This window comes from Amphiura filiformis, chromosome 8 (genome assembly GCF_039555335.1).
Source record: "Amphiura filiformis chromosome 8, Afil_fr2py, whole genome shotgun sequence".
NCBI lineage: Eukaryota > Metazoa > Echinodermata > Ophiuroidea > Amphilepidida > Amphiuridae > Amphiura > Amphiura filiformis.
In genome coordinates, this window is record NC_092635.1 from 14,091,016 (window position 1) to 14,107,318 (window position 16,303).

Sequence of the window (16,303 nt, forward strand, 5' to 3'; positions counted from 1 at the left end):
GAATACTAGTTTTGTTAGTAAGCTTTTTAGTAATTAGGGACAGAAGATATGCCTATAATTATACAAAAGAAATTCAACTCCTAGGCCTATATCATTATCCCGGATCATTACATGTAGGACTTTAAAATCGCGTAGCTTTTGGATGAAGAGTCGTCGTAGCCTCATCTTTATCAACACAATATAGGATATTTAAAATATTTTTAATATCCTATTATTGTGTTGATTGGTATTCCTCGGAATTTCTTTTTTTGACACACTGTATATTGTGTTTGCCTTTAGCCCGAGCAAATGATCGGTGAACACACGTACATCAATCTCACCACAAATCCGTAGTGTGCAATAAAAATTGCTGCAAATCTACCACGAAGGAACAAAAGCAAAACACACAATAGCTTGCTCTTGTTACCTGACCCGTTACTACCTTTAACCTCTTTAAGGTGATTATTCAATATCAAAAACATGTATTTTGACACGGAAATTGCCGGGGAAATATGACGATCACGTCATGAGAGGTCCATGAATCGCGACTACTTTTTGCCAATGTTTAATTTCGTTCATTAGGAGACAAAAGAACAGAAATGTAGAATTTTGTCGACAATTAGCAGTCTTTTTAAAGGATCGTTCATATTGTACTGTGTTAAGTTTGCTATTATACAAGAGTTCAGAATGAAACTAATGCAACAACAGCTGCAGTACTGAATACTGCTCGTGTTCCTGTTCATTGAATGCATGAAAGTGAGACAATAGGACATTACATTTGCAATGGATTCGCCGAAGTTCGCAGCACAATTAGCCAGCTTGTCGGAAATTATCTTTGTAGTGTTGATGTTATTAATGGTACAAACAGAGCAAATCTATGGTAAGTGGTGATTTTTATGCTATAGTTTTCTACTAAAAACCAAAATTTTCGATTGCTCCTGTCGATTATTCATAAACGACATTGCCTTTTCTCGACTGGTGTTCAATAATCTACATGTATAATAAAAAAAAAGTTCTGATAAGATATTATAATATTGAACTGATACTTTTAGGCCAACCTTCCATATATTCAGTCACCTACCTGGACAACCGATTCTTTAGAAATGCTTAGTCGCGCTAAAAGTCGATCGATACATGTTAAAATCAGCACAATTCAGAGATCCACCTTTTTGCTATGAAATTAATTTTCTCGGTCAAATATAAAGCAATATTTTTTTTTCTTCAGTAATGTCAGTTAAAAACTTGGTGCTGGATATACATTTTTTTTAAATCCTGGTGTTAAAATTAAGCATCAAATTGTATCTTTTAGTGTGATATTTTTGATTTTTATAGGCCTTGAGTTCGCCTGCGCGCTTTTTACGGAATTGATTTTTAGCGTCTCAAACTAATATAGTTTGCTAAAGAAAGATATTTCCCACCTCTGTAAAGCACATCGTGTGGGTCTATATATTATAGTTTTGTCAGAATTTCCGTTTTATTTTAATATTTTTCCCTTCATGCTCTGAAAATGTCAAACTCGGTGCTTGTATCTCGTGCGCAACCAGCAGAAATATAATAGTCGATATTTTCATTGTTGTCATCCAGGGCAATTTTCCATTGAAAAGCAAAGATCATGAAGATTGCCCGACTAGCGATTTGGTAGCCCAAATCCCCAATTGGGTTTTCTGGTAAATGAGGTGAATTTTAAAATTTGCTCCCGTGATAGCCTGCAATTTCAATTTATATGGATTCCATGATTATGAAAACCATTTTGTCTGTCTGTGTGTTTGTTTACCTAGGTTAGTCCGTATTAAGAGACGCACGCTGACGCTTGAGGTTCATGAAAATCCACGGTCCAAACCTAGAAAAATTTAGCGTGTTATTATAGGGGATTTTAATCTTCTGTCCCTCCTATCTCCATGTGAATTTTGTATGACCTACCCACCGCCCCCCCCATCGCGGGTTGCCATTTTTATTACACCCTTCAGACTTGTGTTCGGGTTTCTGTAGAGATTCATCAGTGTTCGGGTTTGTTTTTAATTTGACATGTAGGCCTATATATAGGACTAACCATATATTTGTCATAATTAAGCGCTATACCTAAATGTATAGCTATGCTATATATTATTATGTAATATCATGTACATGTAGGTCTATAGGGTGGGGTGGGTGCAGAGGTGTGTGAGGTGGGCACTGGGTAGTGGGGGTGTATGTAGGGAAACTTTGGTGTGGTAATCAACACACTTTAACCATGACTTTCAATGCAAGGCTTATTGTTGCCACAAATGTTTGTTTGTTTCCTTTTTTAAGGTTATTTGATAAGTTTTTATAAACTTCCATGTTTAACCTGGTATTGTTTTGGCTGCTTCATTAGGGCCTATGACTTTCGGTGGGTTTCCAAAAGCAGTTTCAAACAAACACAAACAAAAGGCACCATACCCAGTCACCTTCATGACAATTGAAACACTACGTCAAGTATTAACATCCAAGTTATTCTGTTTTTAGGCAAGCAATTTTAAATAATTGCTTGAACAGGTTTTGTTTAAAACAAAACCTGTTTAAGTTAACAATGAAAATGAATGGTTCTTATAAGGCACAATCTCTGATGAGGAACTCAAAGCGCGTAGAGCACGAAATTTACAAACAAACATAAAAACAATCAATTTATAAAGATGTTTAAAAACAAAAACCTGTTTAAGTTAACAATGATAATGAACGGTTCTTATAAGCCACAATCTCTGATGGTTCTTATAAGGACAATCTATTTCTGGCGTTTAAATAACGAAAGTCTGGGGCGTTACGCCGGGGCGTTACGAAGGTTATTTCTTTGGAAGTGTGTTCCAAACAGTTTGCTTGATCATAAAACATACAGCGTAATATAATGTTTTGTAAAAGAATGTTTTGTTTAAAATATTGCCCAATTGCATGTAAGCCTTCGGGCAAAGTTGTTTTGAGGAGAAGCAAATTTCAACACATTGGTCCGAATCACTCACGTGATGATGAAATATCCTCATCGTGCTATAAACATGATCAGTATAGGAGCGCTATTAGGCCTGCTGGGAATTTCGTTGCTATATTGAAGTTCTGGCAACACTGTATCATGCCGGTATTCCTATTAAACCCAGGGATATCGATCCACAATGCTAGTATTATTAGCCTTATATTTCACGCGTTGATTTTGAAAAATTTCAGCCGGATAAAAAATGGTGAAATCAAAACGTAAATTCTGACAAAACTATGATATATCGCTCACGGTGATGTGCGTTAGAAAGTTGGGAAAAATCCTTCATTAGCGAACTATATTACTTTGAAAAGCTAAAAGGTTGATCCAAGAAAAGGCTCGCGGGCAGAGTTTAAGCCTATCAAAATCGAAAATCTTACACGAAATGACTGAATTTCACGCCTAAGTTTAACACTAGGATTTGAAAAAAAATAAGTATCAAGCACTACAATTTGACCTGACATTTACTGAAAAATAAAAATGATTGCATTTCATTTGGCCGAGAAAATTAATTTTACATTGAAAAGGTGTAACTCAAAATTTAGCTCGTTTCAACACCAAATTCGATCGTTTGTATTGCCACATTAAATGACTGAGTGAGCCATGATGCACTTATGGTCCGTGGCAAGCCCGATTCGACCTTTGTGGCATTAAACCCAGTTAACAGGAAATTAATCCAGTAAATCGATTCAGTAAAGTAAATAAGCTCATGCATTCGATCACTAACCGCAACCAGCTTCGATCGATTACCCCAGCTAGCTGCAGCGTGTGTAAACTCTAATTTGCATAGAGGCTGTACGTGAAATTATTGATTGGCTCTAAACAAAGGATTTGAACCGGTGCACCGTAATCATGGCGCAGTGCAGTCCATTCAATCAATGTCATCAACCTATTTGATCGCAGTGCAATGTTCTGTGTGGGAAACGAAAGGTCGAGGATGAGGGGAATCAAACAAACGATGTCTTATGTATTACTTTGCTCCGTGATGAAAATCGTGATGTTTTATTTAATCACTCTCGAAAAATGTATTTCTTTTGTAGGCCTATTACTTTGTTTTGTGATGAAAATCGTGATGTTTTATTTCATCACGCTCTAAAACAAACGATTTCTTATGTATTACTTTGTTTCGTGATGAAAATCGTGATGTTTTATTTCATCACTCACGAAAAATTGATTTCTTATGTATTACTTTGTTTCGTGATGAAAACCGTGATGTTTTATTTCATCATCACGCTCTAAAACAAACGATATGCATTATATTTGTTTTGTGATGAAAATCGTGATGTTTTTATCACGCTCTAAACAATAATTATAGTTACATCAATTTTAAGAAAAAAATCTCATTAAAACAGTATAAAAAATGTAGAAAGTGATGATGATGATGATGATGATGATGTTGATAATGATGATGTCTCCAAAAGTGTCCCGGTATATTTTCTTGCCCTAAATCGTGCGTATCTATTAATAAGGCACTTCAATAATCAATAATCAGTCCCGTGACGGCCTCCACTAACTAGCTACTAACTTGGGTTATGGGCGCTGATTTTCATGTTCACTGTCACTTACTCATCAGCGAAGTACGACCCTTTGTCAATCACCTACAGTACCAAATTTCGGCATACTATATAAGAAACTCATCATGATGATCGAACAGAGAGTACTTTAAATGTAGCTTGTACCGTTTTCGTGTGGCATTCTTCAGAAGTGAGCGGTCCGTTTACCAAAATTTTTGGTCAAATCTCCATTCAATTAACACGGGATTTGGCTAGCTATGCCTTGCCCTCACTCACTGTTTTACCAAAGTACGAATATTTCTGAACATCTAACCTAGCTGTAATTTTAGGTCATGTTAGAGAAATATATTTGCTAGAGGTTTTTGAGAGTACTTTTAATATTGGCCGGTTATTTTTCACACATTGACGTTAACTAGGCAAATGCCTATCCTTCTAACATGGCACGATTTGTACAGGTCACAGCTCAATGGTGAGAGCACTGTGTATTGTGTATAGGAAAACGGACAGTAACTGCAGTATGCCTTGCTAAACAAAAGAATCTGTTGTCCAGGTTGCTAACTGTATTGGGCAAAATTCAAATGTATTTTTTGTCGATGGCTTAATATTCAGAAATACATTCTTGGCGAAAGTAAAGTTACAGCAGAGGTTATTCGCTACTTGCACGGTTCCGCCATTATGCACTATATGCGGGAGAGCCTCGAACTGGCAGCATACATGAATGGGAATTGAACTAGTCATAACGTTCTGTGTAAGGTTACATAATTCTTCCTTTCATGTATGCTGCCAGTTCGAGGCTCTCCCCGCACATAGTGCATAATGGCGGAACCGTGCAAGTAGCGAATAGATAGCGCCGGGAGATAGCGTCCCATGGTACTGCTGGTCTACACTAGGATGATCGACATTACTCATAGTATGAAGGTTTAGGAATGATTTTAAACTGTTGCGATTTGGTAGCTCACAAGATCTTGCGAATGATAGTGAGCTTTGGCAAAAATTGCATTGATCATTTCATAGCGAGTGTGTCTCAAGAACTCAAATATCACAGATATACTTTTGTAGTTCCTGTGGTTCTTGAGATAATTATGTTGTGACGAGGGCTGAAACAACAACACTTTTGTAAAACGAACATAACTCAATAACAACAATAAAATCAAGCAGGTTTTCAAAGTAAATGATTTGTAGAATGAACTTTTGCAAAACATCAAAGTGTTATTTTTCAATATTGATTTAGGTAATGAATTTTTTGGCTGCTTTGATCGACAATACTGTTTCGACCGACAATAAACATCATACTGCAGTTACTGTCCGTTTTCCTATACACAATGCACAGTGCTCTTACCATTGACGCGTAACCTCTACAAATAGTGTATGATAGATGTATGGGTAATTGCCTAGTTAACGTCGCTGTGTGAAAAATAACCGGCCAATATTAAAAGTACTCTTCTAAAATTCTAGAAAATATAGTTTTGTAACATGTCCTAAATTTTAGAACAATGTTTGGAAATATTCGCACTTTGGTGTTTTAGTGTATGTTATAGGTAATTAGTACATTGCCTAGTTAACGTCGCTGTGTGAAAAATAACCGACCAATATTAAAAGTACTCTTCTGAAATTCTAGAAAATATAGTTTTGTAACATGACCTAAATTTTAGTAGGTGTTTGGAAATATTCGCACTTTGGTGTTTTAGGAAGGATATGTAAACGACAGATAACACCAAAAATATGAAGAAATTATTTCCAAACCGTGTTACGGCCCACAGCCATTATGTTTCTCATTTTCAAGAATGTGGTTAACAATATGCACAGTATTGTCTCATTTCGTGAACAAAGGCCACACAGTAATTGTTACCTTGCGTCTACTTTATAATCGTTCACCGCAACTGAAACTATTAATACCAGCTCATTGCTCATTGCACAGTTAAAACAGACACATGTGTGTGTGATTTAACCAGAGAAGATCTGATGTAACATAGTTGAGCTGTTTTCAATGAGTGTTATCTTGGTTTAATAGCTTTTAATGGGGTTTAAGTCCTGCAAAGGTCGTGGTGAATTCTACTGTAGACATGAGTGCATCATGTATACCCTTAAATGGATGAACTATTATTGGCGTTGCATTGCCGGCATCTTTTCAGGGGTGTGCAAAGAGGGGGGGGGGGTGCAAGGCAACTTTCAAGATGGGGGAACTTCGATGAAAAGTACAAACAAGGCCTAATATTCAGAGCGACCAGCATTCCAGGGGTGGGTGATGGACAAAAAGAGACGACTTTTCACGGGGGGGCTGCCCTTTCCCTCCCTTGGCTATACGCCACTGTGAACTATAACAGTCGCATTTGTGTCCGATGAAAAATCACACTTTCAATATAGTAAAACTGTTCAACTAGCTTTTATTGGAGTATTTCTTGTGTTTTACCTTCAGCTCAATGTACCGGTATAGAATGTCAAGAAGAATGCGAGTGTCCGAAGAATGAAAGCCCACCGTGCAGTATTGTAGGTATGTCATGCACCACAGATGCTGAAAGTGACAGCGGGGAGCACCACCAGGAAATTACTACTAAAATTGAGGAAATGGTGGAATGTGGGAGAAACTTATGGGGAAAAACGTCTACTAAAGAAGAAATCACTATTTTGGGCAGTTATCATTATTTGCTCAAAGTTGGGAAAAGTTTTCGCACAACCCCCCCCCCATCACTCCACACCCCCTCCCCCGAAAAAATCCTGGTACCGCCACTGATTCACCGGCAGAATAACGTATGGTTAAAAGCAGCCGTTTGATTGCATCCAGAGAGCTTAAGACTCTATGGCATAAAGAAACTATTAGCTATAGACAGCAGAGACGAAGGTTATTGGCGTTACAAACCCACAACTTATTTTACTTTAATTCATTATTTTCAGTCGTTTGATGGGTTGCAGATTTTGTTGTGAAGAGATAGACGAATCCAATTTCACGCATTCCTACACCTCAATGGCAGCCAGAGCTGGGCCCCGTCGGCTCCATCTCACCTAAAATGTGAAATGATGCGGACTTGGAGGGTATTTTAAACTGCATTCTATCACCCGTGTTACACGTAGACAAAAGAATGATGACAGGTTACAACACAAACGAGTCTAACATCGAATTTTAAGCGGCTTTAATCCACCCAATTGGGCAGTCACAACACCAGTTAGGTGCTGTGGGGACCCAATAATGGCCGACCAAATCCTGACCATGACTTGGCTCGTTGGATTCGTCTATACCGATTATGGGATTGTAACCTTTGTAACAATATTTTATGTCAGGAGCTGATGCTGAACTTACCAAATAAGGGCGGATCAATCTAGCATCAAACACCCATTTGGCATTTTCCATCATGGAGATACGCCTTTGTGCCGCTGAGCCCATCACAAATACACATCATACTACTACAGTAATTTAATATAGAATTTACCCCCTGAGTTTTTGGCTAATAGAAATGCGCCCCTTTGGACTCATTTGAAAAGGTACCCTAAACAAGTGGTTCAGTTTCAGAAAACTACCCTTATTCTTGAAAATCAGTGTTTTTTAGGCCCTATAATGCGTCACGCCCGTAACTTGCCTTGCTTAAAAAAACACTACTTTTTACTTGTTTTGTTGGTCACGCATGCGTACAGATCATTTATGTGAGCCCCCCCCTTCCTGGGCACCAGGGCACCTGAACTATCGAATTACAATCAATACTAAGATGTCTAGGCACATCATATTTCGCAGCATCCATTTTAACATGATAAAATAATGGTCATCGGTTTTACGTATTGCACCATGAATACTAGTACCAACTTCCTTAACCATTTATGTGCTGTAGCCAATACACTTATTGAATATGGGGATTTTTAAAAACGAATTTGCCAAACCAAAATCAAAAATGGTCATTGGTTTTACATATTACACCGTGAATGGGCCTACTAGTACCAACTTCCTTAACCATTTATGTGCTGTAGCCAATACACTTATTTCTCGTCATGAATATGCCAAACCAAAATAAAAAATGGTCATTGGTTTTACATATTACACCATGAATACTAGTGCCAACTTCCTGAACCATTTCTGTGCTGTAGCCTATACTATTATTCTCTCGTCATGAATATGCGGATTCTTAAAAATGAATTTGCCAAACCAAAATCAGTCATTTATCTTTTCAGTTCTTCACAGCAATTTTATGTGTTTGTTTTGCAGGTCTTGTTGTGGCCAATGTCATCGTTGCTACTCCGTTACTACTGGTGTACTTACTCGTTCCAGCAGTGTGCTGCGTCTATTCATGTATGTAATTGAACGAAGACACCCATTGTACGATGTCAAATTACCAGATATTTCATTTCATTTCAATTCCTATACAAACCATCAAAACCACTCCTCTATAGTCACTGCTTTTGAAATGTAGATGTCTGAACTAGAAACTCACTTTTTGAAAGGAAACAAACAAACAAACAAACAAAGGCGTTTTTGTTTTGTAATCCGCTGCTGGGAATACTTTTCAAACTATCGTTACAGAATGTGATATTCTATGAGAACGAAACTGAAAATAAAATTAAAATGAGTTTGACACCATTAATTCAGCATGCCTTTCACGTTAGTCCGATAAATAATCTAAAACGGGTTTTTATGTGTGACTTCTAACAAAAGACGCGGATTCCCGTAGTATTCCTCATTCAAAGGAATTCAATACACGACCTAGACTGGCCCCCAGTCTCGGTTTGGTTCCATTTCTGGATAATGTAACAATAAATAATTACATATAATGCCCTATGAAAAAAATATGAAAAGTCCTGTAACCCCCCCCCCCCTTATTTTCTTCAATGCCAAAAACCCATTCCTCTTCATCCACAAATCGGCGCCACTAATTACACCCACCACAGTCAACCATGCAGCAATATAGAAATATACTCGTATTATAAGTGAACGCGAAAGTCCATGTATTGGGTTGATTTTTAATGCTATGTAATCTACATTACCAGTCGTTCTCCATGGACCCGAGGGAGGGTCTATACACGACCTCGGAGTTACCCATACTGCAGTTACTGTCCGTTTTCCTATACACAATACACAGTGCTCTCACCATTGACGCGTGACCCCTACAAATGATGTATGTTGGGAGAATGGACACTTGCCTAGTTAACATCACTGTGTGAAAAATAACCAGCCAATATTTTATTTATTCTCCAAAACTTCTAGCAAATATATTTCTCTAACATGACCTAAAATTACAGCTAGGTTAGATGTTCAGAAATGGTCGTACTTTTGTAAAATATGAGTGAGGGCAAGGCATAGCTAGCCAACTCCCCGTGTTATTTGAATGGAGATTTGACCGAAAATATTGGTATCGGACCGCTCACTTCTGAAGGATGCCACAAAAAACCGGTAAAAGCTACATTTAAATTATTCTAAATAGGTTCTAGAAAATAAAGTTTTGTAACATGTCCTAAATTTTTAGCTAATTTAGGTGTTTGGAGAGGTCGTACTTTTGTGTTTTAGGAAGGACATGTAAACGACAGATAACACCAAAAATATGAAGAAATTATTTCTAAACCGTGTTAAGTCAAAAATCATTATGTTGCTCATTTTCAAGAATGCTGGTTTACAAAAGCACGACATTGTCTGATTTCGTGAACAAAGCCACACATAACATTGTTTCCTTTCGTTTCCTTTATAATCGGTTACCCAACTGAAGCTATGAATGGCAGCTTTATTGCGATATCGCACATGAAAACAGTCACTTGTGCACAACCAGAGAAGATCCGATTTAATCAGTTGAGCTGTTTCAATGAGTGTTATCTTGGTTTAATAGCTTTTAATGGGGTTAAGTCCTGCAAAGGTCGAGATGAATTCTACTGTAGACATGACTGCATCATGCTGCATCGGACTTTGGCAGGCTATTTTGAAACAGTCATGGTTACACATGCAGGAAAGTCCTAAACAAGGTATAGCAGTCGCTGATAGGATATGCAGCTTATAGAACACGGATAACCTCTATAATTCGTCTTTTTATTCCATTATCAGATCGGCCAATCCTCAATCTTACTGACCAATTAATTGCATCTTCTTAATTTTCTCGCAGGTCGGAGCAAAGATGTCGACAAACCACCTACAATAGTGCCAGGACCTCCATCATTTGATGACATAAATCATACTCGTCACGAAAGCCAAGAAACACAAACATCTGATTCTGAAGATATCGATGACAGTTGCTCAGATGATGATATGTTTGAGTTGCAACCAGGAGATAAAGGATATGAACGCGATAAAAACAATCGACATGATGTTAAACTTGAGCATTTTCATATCGTAGAGGATGAGACACAATGTTATTCAAATGTGCTGCTCGATCTTGAAGAACAAGAGACAAAGCACTGAAACATGCACTAAGAAAAGTTTTATTACTGACAGCAGCACTGACTGTCGGATACAAAGTATTATGTCTCTATGCCCGCTCTTGTTAAAGAATTAAATGGGAGTACCGAAGTGATGACGTCACAAAAACTTTTTTGCATTTCAGCATTTTCATGACCATATTTCAGTAGAACATGATGAAAAACATCCACAGTCCAAATTTGGTGGGAAGCGGATCATGAGGGCCCGAGATATGGCCGCATGAATACCTAATTAGCCCCATTGAAATCAGTGTAAATTGGCCTGGTTCCAAACAGTTATGAACCAGGTCAATTTACACTGATTTCAATGGGGCTAATTAGGTATTCACGCGGTCATATCTATATCTCGGCCCTCATGATCCGATTCCCACCAAATTTGGACTGTAGATGTTTTTCATCATATTATACTGAAATATGGTCATGAAAAAAAAATGCAAAAAAGAAAATTTTATGACGTAACACTTCGGTACTAGTTACAGTAATCATGCAACACCCGTAAAAACTTTGCTATATACTTATTTGAACTTACATAATTATTCAGATATTATTACACAGAATTGCTTATAAAACTAAAAACTAAATGTTTGCGCCTCCAACTTTCTCTTAAAAAGCACAATGTTAAACTTGAGCCTGCATCTTTTCATATCGTAGAGGATGAGATGACCTATTATTCAAATGCGCTTTTCGATGTAGAAGAGAGACAAAGCACTATAGAAAGTAAAGTTACAAGCAATTGAATAGACGAAGGTCCCGTTTTAAAAGTGACAAACTGGCCTATAATAGTATACGTAGGCGCAAAAAGACTCCAACAAGCGAAACAAAGAGACAACACAGTTTCTTCAATGAAGCAGTTTTTATTTCAGTTTTTACTTCTCTGTACTTTTCATAACTTTCATTTTATTTGTCAGTTCTTTTGTTTCAGTTTTCTTTTGTTCCTTTTGTTTTAAATTAAAGCCAAATGCATAAATTAGCCAGTCACCACTCTCAAACCAGATGTCTAGTCTGTGGAGTTTTGAATAGGCCAGTTTGTCACTTTTAAAACTGGACCTTCGTCTAATCAAATGCTTGTAACTTTGCTTCTTGAAGTCACATTGGATTCAATGTGGTGTCATAATGTGCAGGATTAGATAGTGCATCTATTAAAAAAACAAATTTACCCCAATATTGTTCAGTTTGGAAATTGTGATTATTTTTCCAAGTGTAAGGATACTTTATTGGCGCAGTATATATGTATTTATACTTCCTAGAACTCACTTTTTTTATTCAGATATGATTATATGTTAAAGCTGGTCGTATTCAGCTGCTTATCAAAATAAACCTATATAAATGTAGATGTAATATTTTTAAAAAGTGCCGTCCTTTCGCCGCTACATATTTGTGCGCTTCGGGCTTAAATCAGCATTGTTTTTTTAATTCCTATATATCAGCATTGTTTTTTAATTCCTACATATACGATTGGTGACCAATGGTGAATCGGTTTTTTTTTACTTACTATTTATCTTGTTTATCATTGGTACATTGTGACTTAGTATTCGAGTGAAATGTTTGTAAGATTTAAACTTGAATAGATTTATTAAAAATACACTCGTTTGTAATGTCAGTGTCAGTATTAAGATTTCATTTGCTGGTAAATGTACAACTGGAATGGATTCTAAATTGAAAGTAATGTACAGTTCAATGTATGCAAGTCGCAAAATAGCATTGGAAAGCTGGAAAGTTAAGAACACTCTGACATTTTATAACCACTACTCTTCTTCGGTTTAAGTCCTCTAATATTCTAAATGTTAGGATGGCAAAATCTGAAATCAGTTGAGAGTTCAAAAATTCTATCCTCTGCAAATATGTGGTAATGATAATAATTATGTGACACATAAGATACGAAATAATTGATACAACACTGAATTGCAAAAAAAGTTCCATTTCTTTTATTCTCATATCATAAAACAATACTGATATATTGATTCTTGAGTAAACACAAAATCTTGACTTATCACTCCTATATTCAGTACAGATAAATTAGGCACTGTGAAATATATGACAACACACAATATCTAAATATATACGTCTAGCCCTCTTCTTTTGTTCCATTATCTATTGTATTTCTTTTGTTCAAAGTCTGGTCAACTGTTGATTATATCAAGTAATGTGGACAGGTCAAGATAATCTGGACAGGTCAAGATAATCTGGACAGGTCAAGATAATCTGGTCAGGTCAAGATAATCTTGGTCAGGTCAATCAATTTTGAACAGGAGAAGTACGTGTTCATATTTAGAAACACTGGCCACATTATTTGACTTTTTGGACATTTCAACAAACTTAAAATGCATCAACGTTTAATATATTTTACACGATCAGCATAAATTATTATGCAAGTTTATGCATATTAGATTTAAATGAAGATGGCAAACAATACTTGTGTGTATTGAATGACACCAAAAACACCTTTATTGAATAATGCAAATTAGTTTGTATTATGTCCCTTAAAGCCTGTATAATTAGAACGAGGATGTCAATCTACCTTTGTCCCCCCTCTCCCAACAAACGCAGATTCCGACAAAGTAGGTAACAAAACAAGAGCCATGAGGTCTTACAAATTAAGTTCAACCAAGGATATTTTGCACCTAAAATGCAGTACATTACAGGCCACAAGACTAGATGTAGAAAAACTACAACAATTTGAGGCCTAACCCCAACCAAAATAGGTCGAGGAGGGTACCAAGGAATATGCGTTGATTTGGTTCAGGACATTTGTTCTATAAGTATATTAAAGATAAATATAAATTCTATGGTGTTAAATGAGTTACCGTCATGTCTAGGTAAAACACACCCACTTTGGTAATTTGACCTTTGAACTGTTTACATATTCATTATTAATATTACGAATATGTATAAAGAATTAATAATAAGAATTAAATAAGGCTATCGAGTGGGACAGGACCACAAATGAATTGAATAGAATCTCCCGTTAAAATCAATGCTGTATTGATTTGATTAAATCACTTGCAACTGATACTTGATAAGTCTCTTAGACTCGAACGCAGGACATACGGGAAGAATATTACACTGTCTCGGTGTGTTTTTATTTTTGGAAAACCCTAAACTTACACAAGATAATCATATCAGCTTTTCCAGTTTGTCTTTTGGAAAATGAATAAACCATAACAACAAATTCGTTTATTTTGGCTCACCATATGTAAGATAAGCGGTTCAAAACAGACCATTACCATAGATAATCGGTGTCTTGTTGAGGTATGGATTAGCATGATTGAGTGCTGGAAGGCTCGACCCCTTCGGGGTCTCGCCTTCGGCGACTAAACATGCTAACCATACCTCAACAAGACACCGATTATCTATGGTAATGGTCTGTTTCTCACCCTTTATCTACTACATACAATCAGCAGCTTAAACACAGTCTTATTATAATTATATATATACAGGGTTCACACAGATTCCATAACCCTATCACAAAACACAGACCAACATATACGACAAGATACCCAAATCACCCCTCACTTATATGTACAAACAACAGTCTCTTTCATCGCATTCAAAATAGCAAAATCCGGGATTGTCTATGACTTTTGACATATTTTTTCACCACCTATGACCCTTTTCTAGAATGTCCATGACCAAAATTCTATAACTTTGACATGATTGTTGCTATTTTTTAAATCCATTACATTTAAAGACTGTGGGAATCTTAACATAGGATGAGAATCCATGAACAATAAAGGGAAGATTGAAATTAACTAGAATATTTGTAATCCAATCAATTATGTAGTGATATTAACATATTATTTTATGAATAAGATATGCATTTAACACATGGATAGTTTACAAGTATTATTGAGTATGTGAATAAACCACCAAGAATTGACTGGCTGTTAAGTTTTCATGGTAGTAAAAAAGAAGTTTATCCTAATAAAAAGTCCATGCCCAAAATATAAATGAGATATGCTACTGCTTAAACTAGATCATTCTGCTTTGTACATTGCAAATAATTTATGTGCACTTTTAAAGCTATCCTGACAAGTAAATGGCTACAATTAAAAAACAACACTAAAATAAATTGTATACATTGTATCCATAGAGTAAACAAGTTTCCAACTAACAGATCAGTAGTTTTGAATTATGAAATTAATTAATACCAAGTTGAATGCATATAAAATTTGTTTGTTTTTTTCATTTTATATTTCCTTTAGTTTCTTCATTGTGTTCTTTTGTTAGCCTTCAAAACTACTAATCTGTGTTGGCAGGTTTAGTTTAATTCAAAGATATGTTATACAACAATGAACATGGAAATTTACATTCTGTTCTTTAGATTTATTTTGTCAAAAACAAAAGGTCTTTCTACTGACAGTTTCCCCAGAAGGTGCTTTCTCAAAGAGTTGATGATGTTATTGATCCATCTGCATGGAGCAGGAATCGTGACCGGATGTTATTATTTTACCGGAAATACTCCTGTCTTTAGAGTTGAGGATCAAGACCAATGTTGGAAACAGGAATGCTTCCAGTAAAACAATAACATTCCCACCCAAGCAGATAGATCAAAAACATCATCAATGCTTTGAAAAAGGTGGGAAGTTTCTGGCGAAACTGTCAGTAGAAAAACTGTTTTTCTTAATTTCTTTTTGGTCTTGACTAAAACTAATTAATCACCAGACCTGACAAACCTTTTCAGCCTTGTTACTTTCTGGCCAGATTCCTTTCACACACAAAATTAGTACTACACAATATTAAATATATTAAAGCTGCTCTATAATGGACAAAATGTACGTTTAAAACAAGACAATTTCCCTTGTAACTGTAACTTGTAAGTGGTGTGATATCTTGAAATCAAGTTTCTGATTTGATTTTCATGGCCAAATGCTGCCTTACAATATCAACTTATCTGGAAATAAAGATTAACAAAATAATAACATCTACGTCATCTTTAAACTTCTTACCACAAACTGTAATTTAAGGCTTTACAAAACCTACTAATCTTTTTAAAATTTTAGACTCAAACAGTATTTACTAAATCTGCCAACTAGAATTATGACTCGGCTTGGGAAGAGCAGATATGTTTCAATCTTGAGGTATTAAATTCAATCCAAAAACCAAGTGTCTTTTTATGTACTATTACTCCACACCTCAAAACAATCTGCACCATCTTCTTCAATATCTGTTCTGAGAAGCTTGAAGATCATTCCTGAAATGAACTTAGCTCTCCTTTACAATGTTATCTCACATCATCCACTATTGTACCTATCAGACATGCCAAAAAGTTGTTGCCTTTGTACACAATTTCAAGTGCAAACAAAGAACTACAAAACCTGGTCAGCAAAGATGACAAACAGCCAGCAGAGATGCCACATTTTAGGTTTTTGCCTGAATTTCAGTTTGTCACAAAAATTGCTACATTTTTACTTATTTTCAGCATGTTTTAGGGCTTGTTAGCCAGAATATA

General features: G+C 36.1%; 1 protein-coding gene across 1 annotated transcript; it reads left to right on the plus strand.

The window, feature by feature from the left end:
* Positions 1–608: 608 nt before the first annotated feature.
* Positions 609–11,223, plus strand: LOC140158216 (uncharacterized). The gene is made up of 4 exons (XM_072181338.1): positions 609–859; positions 6,890–6,964; positions 8,663–8,746; positions 10,542–11,223. The coding sequence occupies exons 1-4, from the start codon at positions 763–765 to the stop codon at positions 10,835–10,837; spliced, it is 552 nt and encodes a 183-aa protein (XP_072037439.1). The 5' UTR covers positions 609–762; the 3' UTR covers positions 10,838–11,223.
* Positions 11,224–16,303: the final 5,080 nt, after the last annotated feature.

Bases quoted from the DNA above. Each gene is read 5' to 3' on its own strand.
- LOC140158216 (XM_072181338.1), top strand. From the start codon at position 763: ATGGATTCGCCGAAGTTCGCAGCACAATTAGCCAGCTTGTCGGAAATT. The intron at 860-6,889 runs GTAAGTGGTGAT...TTTTACCTTCAG, and splicing joins ACAAACAGAGCAAATCTATG to CTCAATGTACCGGTATAGAA. The intron at 8,747-10,541 runs GTATGTAATTGA...ATTTTCTCGCAG, and splicing joins AGTGTGCTGCGTCTATTCAT to GTCGGAGCAAAGATGTCGAC.